Genomic DNA, 14,526 nt, shown 5'->3' with positions numbered 1-14,526 from the left:
AGAAACTCCATAAACTAAACTACCTTCACCCAGGTGCTATAATTATAGCAGCTAAGCAAGGCTTGTTGCCTTGCTACCCAGAGCTGCAGGGCCTCTGCAGAGTACACCTGGCGGCCAAGCAGGTTTATTCGCCAAGCCTCTTTCGGTTTCGGGGCTGGCGCCCGCTGGCCATCATATCAGAATTGTGGTCATGAGCATAAGATCTGCGCATGTGGGATGACACGGATGCGTGTCTGGATGGCCATGGAGGTACTAAAAGAAGGCACAGGCAGAGTCTCTGACTCTATCGGACCTTGCCCAACTCGGCACCGGGAGGCGTACCGGTACCTGGAACGAGATCCGGACCCGCAACCAGAACGGTGCCGGGAGATCGACCGAGATCTTGAGGCTCGGGGAGAGGCTACAGGAGTCAAGGTACCTGTCGCGGTGCCGGGAGTCGGAACGGTGCCGATAGCGGGTCGGCGAACGGGATACCGACCGGTGCAGCGAGTGCGACCAGTACCGATGAGGAAAACAGCACCGGGACTGCAAGTGATGTCGGGTGTGCCGACAGGACCTGGAGTGTCTGCGGGACCGTGATCATGAAAGGTGCCACTCTGCTGTGCTGACAGAGGACGGTCACATGAAGAGACTGTATTACCCGCACCGGCGGTGCTGGGGTCAGGCAGCATCGACTCTGTCATGGCCATGAGATCCCTCGCCGTTGGTAATGTCGCCGGCATGGAGGGAACAGCAGGCTCAACCACAGTGCATACTGGGGAGCTGTCAGGCACCGGATTCGATGGCCCTCATGGGACCGGGATCGACGGTACCGAGGTCGTCAGAGCTTCGGTAGGTGTCGGTGCCGGGCGATCCGAGTTAATGAGCTGTCTGGCTGCGGTGCCGTCGGCACGGAAGCAGCAGGAGCAATAAGCTCAACCACGGCGCGTGCCGGGGAGCCATCAGGCACCGGATTCGACGGCCCTTGTGGGACTGGAATCGACGGTGCCGACGTTGTCGGTGCCTCAGAGGTGTCGGTGCCGGGCAATCCGACTTAGACGAGCTCTCTGGCTGCGGTGCCGTTGGCACGGAAGCAGCAGGAGCAGTAGCTCAACCACGGCGCGTGCCAGGGAGCCGTCAGGCACCGGATTCTACGGCCCTTGTGGGACCGGGATCGACGGTGCCGACGTCGTCGGTGCCTCAGCAGGTGTCGGTGCCGGGCGATCCGACTTAGACGAGCTCTCTGGCTGCGGTGCAGTTGGCACGGAAGCAGCAGGAGCAGTAAGCTCTACCACGGCGCGTGCCGGGGAGCTGTCAGGCACCGGATTCAATGGCCCTGGGGGACTGGAATCGACGGTGCCGATGTCATCGGTGCCTCTGCAGGTGTCGGTGCCGGACAATCCGACTTAGATGAGCTGTCTGGCTGCGATGTAGGTGGCACGGAAGCAGCAGGAGCAGGGGGCTCAACCACGGCGCGTGCCGGGGAGCCGTCAGGCACCAGCAGGAATCGTAGGCTTTCTCGACCTCGGAGGAAGGGAGCGGTGCCGAGTCGACTTCGGTGCCGGCGACGGCCGGTGCCGAAAGGCCTTGGCAGTACCGGCAGGGTCCGGTGCCGAGGAGGCGCTTCTGCCAGCCGCTTGATCATCGCTCGGCGCCAAAGGTGGAGGGGTAAGTGAAAGTCCCGCTCCTTTTTGTTCTCAACTTAAAAGCCTTGCAAATGGGGCACTTAGCTGTCAAGTGTGATTCCCTGAGGCACTTCAAACAGGAGTTCTGTGGATCTCCCTTCGGCATCGGCTTCTGGCAGGCCGAGCCCATTTTAAAACCCGGTGAGATGTGCATGGGCTCCGGCACCGGGTTCATGGAAGGGGCTACTTCCTGAACCCCGCTAACTATTACTAAACTAACTATGTTAGCAAAGAAAAAACGTATAACTATACAAATATATATATAAAAGGATTATAACTGCATAACTATATACGAGAACTACGAGTAGCTAGGGAAGTGGAGGTCAGCTAAGCCGCGCTCCACTGTTCCAACGACCGACACGGGCGGTAAGAAGGAACTGAGGAGCGGGTGGGCCGGCAGGGGTATATATCAAGCGCCATGATGGCGCCACTCTAGGGGGCGACCTGCCGGCCCACTGAGTTGCTAGGGTAAAAGTTTTCCGACGAATGTGCACGCGCGGCGCACACACCTAACTGGAATGGATATGAGCAATCACTCGAAGAAGAAGAAGCAGTGCTTAAATCAGAACAAGGCTAAAGGGAACTGTTGCAGGGCATTACCCCCAAACTGCCTTTGGGTACATCTATTACCTCAGTTTACCTTCTATCTTGCATCAAACCAGCTATCACATGTGGCAATTTTACAGTAGTATTCTCTTCCAGGTTGGTTTATTATCATAACACTCCAACATACCTTTACCAGCCTCAATTATTCCTTTCAGTTTATAATACCTCGTAAGTTTTTCCAGGTCTTGACCAGATCATGCCCATCCTTGTAGTCCAACCCCTCTCCCAGCCGGGACTTCTGCATCCTGCAGGTCCATTAATGGAAGCTTATCCCTGCACAGTTTCCAGTTCCTTGTAAATCTCTTCCCCCAAAAGGCTTCTGCCTTGGAGTTCTGGAAAACAGTCACCTGTCCTCTTCACAGGCTCTTTGCCTGGGCATTAATGAGACAGAGTCTCTCTCTGAACTTTTGGGGTGCAGGGGGGTGTCTCTCTCTTGAATGACCACAGGCTGCCTTTTTACCTGCCAACAGGCCTGCTTTAGATGCATGCTTCTGTCACATGACCCTTGTATTCATTCTCATCATAAAGAGAGATGGGCTAAATCTGACAAAAGGTGCAGATGTGCCCCAGTCTTTTAAAGGACCAGCTCACCCTGTGACAGGAACGTACCGCAGCTTGCTCTGACCTGTGATGTATTTAATTGCCCTTAAATATTAGTCATGTATAGATCTTCAAACACAAAAAAGAGAACAGTTAAATTTTACATAAAATAAAAACTCAGCATCACCACTTCCATTTGAATAGTTCAGATATTAAAAATCCTACTTTGTCGAGTTCTGCCCGTACAGCATTGTAGTCATTCTTGGCTTGTTGCACGTCCTGGTTTAATTTGGCTTTTATCTGGTTGCACTGCTGATCCGCTGTCTGTAAGGAATGTTGCTGACGAAACAGTTCCTAGAAATTTAGAAGTTGGGGGAGGTGGGGTAGGGGAGAGAAACACGCTCCTGTTACATGTTTCTAGTCAAGTTACTGTAACTATTAGCATTGGAAAACGCAGGGGAGGGACTGTAAATAGTCCCTGTAAATAGTTATTAATTACACTAAAGCCCTCTCTAACAGAAGGAAAAAGAGTTTAAAAACCATTCTTAAGTATAGCATAAATTCTGTTATAGCCACTAATGGTCCTGACTCAGTGTGGCCGATCAGAGTAGCCTACTTAATCTGTTACATCAATACAGTAGGATTAAAAAAACAAAAAACAAAACAACCACTAGAAAATAATGGAATGAAGCTTATATTGATTCAAAAATAGATCTCCATATAGTAACACTGAGCATTACAACTAAGCAACCACACTAATCCTAAATAACCATGGTCCTTTGGGGAAAAAAATTCCCTTCCTTATGATTACATGTTTAACTTATTGCTTTAACAATGTTTTTCATGAGGAAAATGCCTTGTTTTTTTTTCAATTTGACTTAACACAAGACTGGGCAGCAACAGAAGTCTGGGGGAGCAGAACTTCACTAATGCACACCTCCTAAAATCCTTAGGAATCTAGCCCATCTGCTGCAATCATTAGAAGATGCAAAGTAGATATCCATCCAGGTATAATTATTTTCTGAGGCTTCTTCCCAGCCCCACAGTCCTTACAGTTGGGGCTCTCCATGAATTTGAGAGTGGATTTATGGGCTATGAGGGGCATGGGACTTTTAGTAGGAGGTTTTGGGGTTGGTAAGGGAAAGAGAGGGCTAAGTGAGGGAGCAGAAATCAGAGGAAGATAGGGGAGGGAAACCACTAGTGGCTTCTCCTGGCAATAAACCTCTCTGCCAAACTTCTCTTGGCAGCTGCTGCAGGACTCCCCTCTAACAAATCATAACAGGTTTGTCAGCTGGAGAAGATAGTGAAGTGCTAGTGCTTCCCCTCTGCTTTCTCCTAAGCACCCTCCTATCCTCCAGGAAGACACCTGCTCCATCCCATGTCCTCAAGTTCCCCCACAGCCTGTTCCCACTCTCATTGCCAGCCAGAGACCCATCCTATGAAATCCCCAACCCTCTTGGATCCCAGTGATCCATTTCCCCAAATCTTTGTGTCTCCCCCCCTTATTATACCCAGCCTCTCTGCCCTCATACCCTTTCCAAAGACCCACTCCTACCGTGGGTTGGCCTGCCAGGAGCAGAAGAATGCAGATGGGGAGGGTCAAACGCAAGAAAAAGTGAGCAAATTACTAGCAAAATGTTCAAACATTTTTGATATTTTTTTATCATCTAACTGTAAATTAGAGGTGAACAAATTGGTAGCCTGCCTGCCCAGCCTACCTTGAAGAAATACGGATTCACTTCTTCTTACCAAGTTATAAACACCAGACTAGTATTATCAACAGCTAAGGAACATGGCTTTAGTCAATTTAATTTGTGGTAGACCAATAAATTGTTTCAATAACAAAAGCAGATCCATTCAGCTACCAAGCTAAAATAAAAGAAAAAATCCAAATAAAAGTAGCAAGGGAGAGAGTGACAACAGAGAAAAAATGAAAGGGGGAAGGTCAGAGTGGAGATATTTAAAATATTTTCTCTCTAACTTTCTCTCAATGTGCATATGAGCTACTACAATTTGCTCCTTAGTAGCAAAACTAGAATATCATGTTACAAAAACAGTTATTTATCTTACACTAACTGGTTTCTTTTGAGATGTTTTCTCTACATAGATCCAGCTCTAGGTGTGCATGTGCCCCATGTGCATGAGATTGGGTTCTTTGGTTGACAGTGTGCACTTGTAGTATCAGTAAATATCTTAATATGCACACATACACACACATCCCGCCACACACACCTGTGGGCAGAGGAGAGCCAGCCACTTCTCAGTTTCTTTGCCAATACGGAATCCCAAAACTAATGGATTTCACAACAGTGGAGAAAGAGGACTGGTCGTGGGCTTCATGCAGGCAGAATAGCCTGAAGAAACAGAATTACTGTAAGGTAAGTAATTGGGCTTTTGTTTCCTAGTACCTGTTAACACGGATCTCATTTTAGGTGACTAGCAGTTATCTCCCTATGGAGGAGGATGTCAAGAGTCCAATTTACATAAAAAGACTGCAGAGCTGCCCTAACAAACTGGGCATCAGATCCAGTAGTTGCAATTACCGAGTAGTGCTGAATAAGAGTATGCAAAGAGCTCCAAGTGGCTCCCTAGCAAATTTCTGACAGAGAAACATTACTCAAGCCTGCCTGTGTCACTTGGGGCCTAGTATAGTTTGCTTTAGTATGAGAAGGTGGAGCTAATTTATTTAGTTCACAGAAGATCTTTAGGCAGTGAAATATCCATTTCAAGAATCTCTGGGTTGAAATAACGAGCCCTGTACACCTGTCCCAAATATTAAAAAAAAAGTTCTAGGCCAGTTATGGAAAGGCTTTGTTCTATGGAGGTGGTAGAAAAGTTCCCCAAAGACACCACTCATATGAAGTTTTGCCTCTCCAGGAGTCAAATGAGGTTTTGGGGAAAAACACTTAAGGTGTATACCAGGGGTAGGCAACCTGTGGCACAGGTGCCAAAGGCGGCACGCAAGCTGATTTTCAGCGGCACTCACACTGCCTGGTCCTGGCCACCAGTCCAGGGGTCTCTGCATTTTAATTTAATTTTAAATGAAGCTTCTTAAACATTTTATAAACTTTATTTACTTTATATACAACAATAGTTTAATTATATATTATAGAAAGAGACTTTCTAAAAATGTTAAAATGTATTACCGACACACGAAACCTTAAATCAGAGTAAATAAATGAAGCCTCGGCACACCACTTCTGAAAGGTTGCCAACCCCTCGTGTATACATTGATGCAAACAAAAGCCTGAGGCCACTCTGAATAAGAATGCAGGAGGAGATCAAAGAAGAGTCATCTTGTCTTTGTGAAATATAGTAAAAGACGTCCTGCCATCAACACCTAAATCTAGCTTATCCTTTGAGCGGAGATAACAGACACCAAAAATCCTATCTTGATAGAGAGGTGATAAAGGCTCTAACAGGGACAGGTGGGAGATCATTAAGTCCAGGAATACAACACTTTGGTACCAGGAAGGTCCCTAACTTGGGGAAGTTTAGTTGCTATGGCCAAGACATTGAACAGGCTGTCAGTCGGCTCCTTGAGCACCACAATCTCCAGCCCCAAGTTGGAGGCCACTCTTATAAGCAGCTCCTGGTGGACACAGAAATCATCGGGTGGCAAAGTTTGGGAGGTCCAGCCACCACCTTGTCAGGGAAGGAGGCAGCCATGGGCGGTGCAGCTGGTTCATCCTCAACCACCAGTGCTGACTGCACAGGGGCCACCAAAGCCTTGGTGCTAAGGTCTGGTTCTGATTCCGGTGGCGCCGTATCCAAGACCGGGCTCTCAGAAACTACCACAGGTCCCTGGAGAGAATGTGAGCATGGCATGGGAGGGAACCCCCAAAGTGTCCAGTACAGCCACTGGGGTGGCCATTGGGTGAATGGCCAGGGACGCGATGGCAGGCCTGCTGAGGGCTCCAGCCTGTAAGACCAGTGCTGATGATGCCTCTGGTGTGGGGAGAGTTCACTCTCAGACCCTATGGAAGATTCCTCCCTAGGAGACTAGGGTGGAGCTGAGGTGGCCTTGTGCTGATAGCCATGGCTTGTTGGGGATCACCATTGCACCAGGGAGTGGCACCACGGGGAAGATGACCGGTGTCTCAGAGATGGAGATATGCTTCGCAATACCAAGAACTAGTGCCAGGAAGGTGGAGAGCAGAGAAGTGGCAAGCAATGATGTGGTGATGGGGGGCATTGCCCTAGGAAGCCATGGGTGCCATGTCGGAGGCCCACAAGGTGGCCTCATCACAGGTTTCTGTTTAGAGAGAACTGTCTTCGAGGGGGCAGGTTTCTGTCTGCCAAAGATGGGACTAGGTCCCGAGGCATGGGTGGCACACGGAGAGACTCAAGTCTCTTGCTGCTCAGAATGCCTCCAACGTTGAAGGTGTCAGGAAATGTTTTGGGCTCCAACAGCTCCCAAGAGTAGGTGGTGGTTCCCAATTCGGGCTCAGTGCCCCAAGTGGTGTGGTCGCTTCCAGTTGTGGCTCTGGGGAAATCGAGCAGCCCTGTGCACATCTCAACTTGTGTCTGGGCTCCCGGGTAGCTGTGCATGGTGCCGGAGAATGGCATCGTTCCTACTGTGACTTCTTTTGCCTCTTCTTAGGCATGGGAGAAGGGGAGCGGCACCAGGACCGTCCCAGTGTCGGAGGGGCACTGATGCACTGATGCCGGGGTACTCGATGCAGAGTTGGAGCGGCACGATTCTGACGTGGGGCACAGGGCAGCTTCCATCAACAGGGAATTTAATCGGATATCCCTGTCTTTAACAGCGCGAGGTCTGAAGTTTTTGCAGCTCCTGCACTTCTGTTTAGTATGTGCCTCTCTGAGACACTTAAGGCAGCTTCTGTGCATGTCGCTAATAGGCATAGGTTTGCTGCACCCAGCAACGGCTTAAACCCCAGGGACTGGCGCCTACACTGTCCTTAGGGCTATGTTCCTAATGGGACTCCGCTCCAAATGCTAACTACTACTAACTATAATACTAACACTACAGTAACTATGTACAAGAATAACTCAGAGAGTCAAATTCAGAGAAACCACTATCGGACTTGTGCAAAGAAGGAGCATTCTCAACAACTGTCTCTGGTGGAAAGAAGGAACTGAGATGGTGTGGGGCCATCAGTGCCCAATGTACTGACGCATAAGCACAGGGCTCCAGAGATTGCCAGAGTCAACTCTAGGGATACCACTAGGGGGGAAATTTCTGACAGCCATGCATGTGGGCACGCACACAAACATGGAATTGACATGAGCAATCACTCAAAGAAGAATCCAATTTTGTGTGCCTGAGGCACTTATGCACCTAGAGTGGGATCTACACGGACAAATACTCAAATGAACAACTTGGAGGCATCTTTAAACTTGTGAAAAAATGGGTCTTGCCTTACCTTTTGATATTCCTTTTCCTTTTCTTTTACTTTCTGTTCTAATGAGCGAAGAGCACTTTCAGCATTTTGTCTTTGACAATTCAGTTCTTCTGACAGTTTTTTCATCTTTTGCTCCACCATTTCATACTACAAAAATTTAATCATAAATCACAGTGATGTAAACGGGAATATTTATTATTTGTACTACAATAGCAATCCTGCCCCCACAATCAGGTTTGAAACCTCATTTTAGTAGCCACTGTAATAAAAGAAAAACAAAAAACACATACATATGATGAAGTCATGGTCTCTGCCCCAAAACTGCTTACAGTCTTCCATGATGCAGTGGACACCCACACAAGTATCCAACACCAAACTGATAACAGATTACACTTTGCTATAGTACAAGTGTGCTATAGTACAAGTATAGTGTGCTAAGTTTCAATAAGTGAGCAGCAAAAACTAAAAAACTAGAAGTGTTTAGGCACAGGAGATAAATTCAATGCAACTTTCAATTTACAGTGAATCAGCACGTTGATTCAACAGAAAAAAAAACTGAACTATTTTAGTCCAGCAACTACTTTGAACAGAACAATTTTCATTGTTTAAAGTAGGCTAGACTGAAATTTTAAACTGAAAATCAATATGCTAGGAGAATTTCCTCTAGAGAGGATTTCTAGAGGAAATTCTCCTATTAGAAGTGTTTCAGTTTTTTATCTGTCATTTTATTAAACTAATATATTGCTTGTAATTTTGGTGGTTTATAAAGAACCAGAGTACACTGAAAACCTATTTAATAAATTCCCAGTGTAATTTCTATTGTGAAAACAAACAATCTGCTGATATAAGTCTGAAAGTTGCCCAAAGCACATTTTCTCAGTACACAATGCTACATCTGTAATGCTACTGCTCCTTTGCCTCTTACAGTTTCATTGTGTTCACAGCATGTTAGGGAGATTTACAACCAATTTATCAGAAAGCTGTCGTAGCAGAGTAAATGTTTTTCTCTCTACAGAACACATTTTTCATTTCTGAAATCTTTTCTTTAAGGCAAGTAACTATTCCTAAAGGTAACAAAAAATTGAACAGTTTATAAGATTTAAATCATCTTCATGGCTGGATGCTTTTAAAGCAGAAAACAAACAACCTATCCAACCCCCTCCCCGCTTCTCAGCCCCGGAACCTCTGCCCCATTCAACCACCCCTTCTCCCTGACCGCCCCCAGAACCTCTGCCCGACTGCCTCCCAGACTCCCCATCCAACCCCCTCTCTCCTTCCTGACTGCCTCCTCTGGGACCTCTGCTCCTATTCAACCCTCCTGTTCCCTGCCCTCTGACCATCCCTACCCCTATGCACATCCCTGCCCCCTCACCACCCCAAACTCCCTTGCTCTCTATCCAAATCCCCCCACCGCCCCCGCTCCCTGCCCCCTTACTGCGCTGCCTGGAGCACGGGTGGCTGGCAGCGCTACAAGCCATGCCACCTAGAGCACTGGGTCAGGCTGGGCTCTGCAGCTGCGCTGCCAGGTAAGAGCTTGCAGTCCCACTGCCCAGAGCACTGCGCCAGTGGAGCAGTGAGCTGAAGCTGCGGGGAAGGGAAACAGCAGGGAAGGAGCTGGGGGCTAGCCTCTCAGACCAGGAGCTTAGGAGCCAGGCAGGAGGGTCCCCCGTGGGCCGGATGTGGTCCGCAGGCCGTACTTTGCCCACCTCTGCCTTCATAGAACAGGGATTATTACACACCTTTTCCAATCACAGAATCTTATCTGAAGGGTTCAGTGATAGCGTAATCTGTCATAAGCATGTGATTAGATTCCCTAGGTAGCTGCTTTACCTATTTCCACATAGAAATATATCACCGATGATGCCTGAGCTCTGGTAGAATAAATGCTGAATGAAGCAGGAGAATTCATATTAACCACTTATTAAACAGGCCTCACACAGTTGTATAAGCACCTAACTGGATGAAAATATAAAAGATTTCATCCTTTGCAAATTAACATGCCAAAGCACGTCTGACATTCAACATATGGAGCATAGCATCAGCCTTAGAAGCGGGTGGTTCAAAGAAAAATATAGGAAGATGAATCCGCTGGTTTAGATTTAAGTCTGTGACAACTGTCAGTAGGAACACAGAATATGTCCTAAAGACACTTTGTCCGGACAAAAGATAGCATAAGTTGGGTCTGCATAAAAGCTTAGACTTCTCCTCCCTTCTCTTTCAGGAAATCTTAGTTTGTGATCATCTCTGGACTATTCCATACCCTGTACATTTTTCACAGAAAGCTTCTTGTCCAACATGCCAGATTTTGAAACAGGATGTTGCTGATGAGGCCCAGGAAGTTAGGGACCCAGTACTAGCACTCTAAGAAGCAGAGAAGGTATTTACAGGACGGTTATAAGACCCAGGGCCTGACGCTAGTCTCATTGCTTTACTCATTAACTACATCTGGAGCAGGGCTTCTCTAGATTTGCAGGTCCTGTAAATGAAGAACTTGCCAATAGTACATTTTCCAGGGATATTCTCCCAAACAAAATAAATATTTTAAATGCCAAACATTAAAGGGTATAGTGCCCTTGTTTGATAGACAGTATGTAAATCCAGAGGACTTAGAAGAAGGCATCCTGGTACCAGAAAGAAATAGCTATTCTGGTTAAAAAATGAAACCTATTCCTAAGAAAAACCAAAATGCCAATGGGCAACAACTAACTATCCCTATCTATGCTATGCACAAATTTGAAAAGAGCCAGCTGTTTTGTTAGCACTGCTCACTGCCCATGTTCATCTCAAAGCCAGGAGGCATGAGAGGAACTGAGTGGTGGCAGGCCTTCTCCACCCTTTTATGCTCTCGGTGCAGGACATGAGAATGCTCCAGGTGCATGAAACTTAACATGGGTGAGTGGGGTGCATTGCACACTGTCAGCAAACTGTGCATATGGACAATCATTCGAAGGGAAAAAAGTTACAAAGGGATAGCAGTGGTCTGTTCACTAAACCAAGAATACAATGGCTTTTACAAATTATCCCAGAACTAGTACAAAAATCTCTTGATCAAAACACCAGTTCAATATAGAGACCTAATGTGAAGGACTTGAAAACAGCACATTTTCCAGGAAGAAAGATTAGAGACTAGAGTAACTGAAGAGGCAGAGATGAGGTTGTTTGAGAGCCTTAATTATACATTTCCAAATTTTAAAATGTTGGGTTGCACGTTACGTTTAACTTAACTGTGAATTTCCTGTATTTTTTAATACTTGTTATTTTTAATTACTACAAATTTATTGTAGTAATTAAATTTATTTTCATCCTTAACTTGAGTTTACAGAAGTATTTAGCATGGGATAGTTTAGAATCCAAGTAATTCTCCCTTGAATTTATGATAGTTTAGGCTGAAAATGTTAAACTATATGACAGTATCCCTTTAAGGTCACAATTGGCCACCAGGTGTCATTCTTGCTCCATGCAACCTTATTCATAGAGCCTCACGGTATATTTTGTTCAATTTTACGGTCATAGAATTTTAAATATCATACATTTCTTGATTTCAGCTATTTAAATCTGAAATTTCATGGTGTTGTAATTGTAGGGGTCCTGATCCAAAAAGGAGTTGGGGGGGTAAAGGAGTGTCGCAGTGTTATTGTGGAGCAGGTTGCAGTGCTGCTACCCTTTCCACTGTGCTGCTGCTGGTGGTGGCACTGCTCAGAGCTGGATGGCTGGAGAGTGGCAGTTGCTGGCCGGGAGCCCAGCTCTGAAGGCAGAGCTACCACCAGCAGCAGCACAGAAGTAAGGATGTCATGGTATGGTATTGCCACCCTTACTTCTGCGAGGCTGTAGGCAGGGCGCTTCCTTCAGAACTGGGTGCCCGACCAACAGCCACCGCTCTCTGGTCGCCCAGCTCTGAAGGCAGTGCAGAAGGATCCCTAATTTGAGAAGGCAGTGCAGAAGGATCCCTAATTTGAGAAATGCTGGTCTCCCCCGTGAAATCTGTATAGAATATGGTAAAAGTACAAATAAGACTGGATTTCACAGTTCGTGATGCGTTTTTTATGGCTGTGAATTTGGCAGGGCCCTATTTATTGGAGATGTTCCAGATCTCCAGTGAATAATGCCCAAAGGCATGAGGCTGCAAGATGCTACATACCTGCTAAGAAGTGCTTGGAACAAGCTAATTAAGAATTTTAGGCTGTCCAACATAAAACATACTTTCAATTCATTATCCTCAGGATGTTCTAAGAAACATTATTCAAGTATCTTGAATCCTGTAAATATGACTGAATGTTTGACACACACTACTGCTAATAATAATTATAAAAGCAGCCAGAAGAGGCCTGATGCAACATGGTACCTGGGCAGCAGTTTGATCACATTGTGCTGTCATTCTATTCAATTCATCTCTAATTTTGTGCAAAACAGAATCTTTTTCTGTGAATTCCAGTTTTGTTTTCTCCAGCTGGAGTTGAGTTTCTTGAAGTTTGTTCATATGGAATTTCTTTTCTTTTTCTTGATCTTGTAGCTGATGCTCTAGTTCTTCAACTCTGGAGCGTAATTCTTAATTTAAAAGAAAAATGATTACTATGATGTCATCTACTTAAAAAGGTACTTACTGTACTAGTACTTTAAAGCAGCCTACACATTCTAATTAGACATATTCTGTGCACTTGATAACACTTCAGGCAGCTATCAAATGCGAATACAAAATAAAAACTATTTAAAAACTGCTTATCGGGTTAAATTTATAGCAATATAAAAAAATTGAAATCTATTATCAAATTAGGAAAATTGAAAGGCCTTTAAAAGTCTAGTTGGCAAAATTTATGTTTATTTTTTGAGCTTGGATAATGACTGTAGATCAGTTTCACTTTGTTTTTTACTAGCTTCATTTTCTGATTCTTATGCACAATGTTGCGGTGTTTTGGCCACCAATTTTGCAGAGGCTCTTTGTTTAAGAACTACCTCCACTGGAATTTTCTAAAAAGTTATTGAAACATTTCTATTTGGTCTTAAGTTTTGGAAAAGTTGCTTCTTAAGAAAAGCTATTACAAACCTATTTTTTGGGCCAAATTTAAGTAAATAGTGTTCATTTATCTTATTCAATATGTCTCACTTTTTGGAAGGGCCCTTCAGTAAATACCATCTATGGGCCTTTAGTAAATGTGGTCTTTTTCACATCACTAAAACACTGCGCATCTACAAATAAAAACTGCTTTTGTCATGATACATATGTGTTTGGGGCGGGTCAGAACCTTTTCCACACACTTCAATGGAATTTTGTACATGAAGAATACTAGTCAGCAATTTGAGAGTATTAGCATGTGAAATAAATGATCTGATCATTCTTTCATGAGGATCTATTCCACTGATACTCTAGCTGCAAACGAACAGATGGCAGCCAATAGCAGTAGAGAATTTTCCCTTTTTTTTGGTCAATGACTCTTCTCCCTGCCCCACCCTCCCAAAAAAAACCCTTCATTCTTCCAAAGCTGAAACTTCAGCTTAAGTTTGCAATGAACTTTACGATGTGACCGTGCCTATAAATTAAACCTTGAATGAAAACTCTACGCATTTTAACTAACCGTAAGCAAAGGGTGAGTGTTTGAATTGATAAAACTACCCTGCAGAACAGCATTACCATTTTAAAAATTATCTTTTCTGAAGACCACTTGCCAACAATTTTGGCTTAATTGGATTAAAGTAGAAATCTAAGAAAGGAGACCCATCCACTCACTCAAAAAATGGAGGCTACAGACTCTGCTCCAAACACTTGCAACAATGTAACAAAATTAACTGACAGAAAATCTGAAGATCAAAGATAGAATGACAGAGCACAAGACATGAAATGGTCCTAAATCACTTGTCACCTTATATGCTGAGGATAAAGTTCATCCTATAGTGTTTATTAAATGTTTACAAAGACTTCCAAGAGGATATCCTGCACAGCCGCACTGAGACTATGGCTACGCTACAGTTCAAGTCGATATACGTTATGTTGTTCAGCGGTGTGAATTAGTCACCCACCTGAGCGACATAACTTACACAGACTTAAGTGCCAATGTGGACAGCACTATGTCGGCAGGAGTGCTTGTCCCGTCGACATAGCAACCACCACTTGTGGGGGCCTGAACTAAATAAGCCGACAGGAGACCTCTATCCCATCGGCTTAGAGTGGCTACACTACAGAGCTTACAGCAGCACAGCTGCACCGATGCAGTTGTAAGTTCTCTAGTATAGCCAGAGCTGGGGTAGAAAGAAAGAGAGAAAAAGATTCTCAATTGAAGAAGTTCCAGATGCTTATTCTACTGTGGTTTTAGTTTAACCAGGCAAGGATCTCCATGAAAAAATGACTTCTTGATAGA

General features: G+C 45.2%; 1 protein-coding gene across 6 annotated transcripts in view; it reads right to left on the bottom strand.

Annotated features, from left to right (window-relative positions):
* Positions 1–14,526, bottom strand: part of CENPF (centromere protein F) — a 117,029-nt gene that overhangs the window by 58,344 nt on the left and 44,159 nt on the right. For all 6 annotated transcript variants that reach the window (XM_030557525.1, XM_030557524.1, XM_030557528.1 and 3 more), the window contains 3 exons: positions 12,519–12,721; positions 8,198–8,323; positions 3,036–3,164 (listed from right to left, as the gene is read on the bottom strand). In XM_030557525.1, the coding sequence (XP_030413385.1) occupies positions 3,036–3,164; positions 8,198–8,323; positions 12,519–12,721 (458 nt within the window). The remainder of the gene's footprint in view (positions 1–3,035; positions 3,165–8,197; positions 8,324–12,518; positions 12,722–14,526) is intronic.

The sequence above is a fragment of the Gopherus evgoodei genome, chromosome 3, assembly GCF_007399415.2.
Source record: "Gopherus evgoodei ecotype Sinaloan lineage chromosome 3, rGopEvg1_v1.p, whole genome shotgun sequence".
NCBI classification, from domain to species: Eukaryota; Metazoa; Chordata; order Testudines; family Testudinidae; genus Gopherus; species Gopherus evgoodei.
Note: the sequence above shows the minus strand (reverse complement) of the source record. Positions and strands in the feature narration are given on the sequence as shown.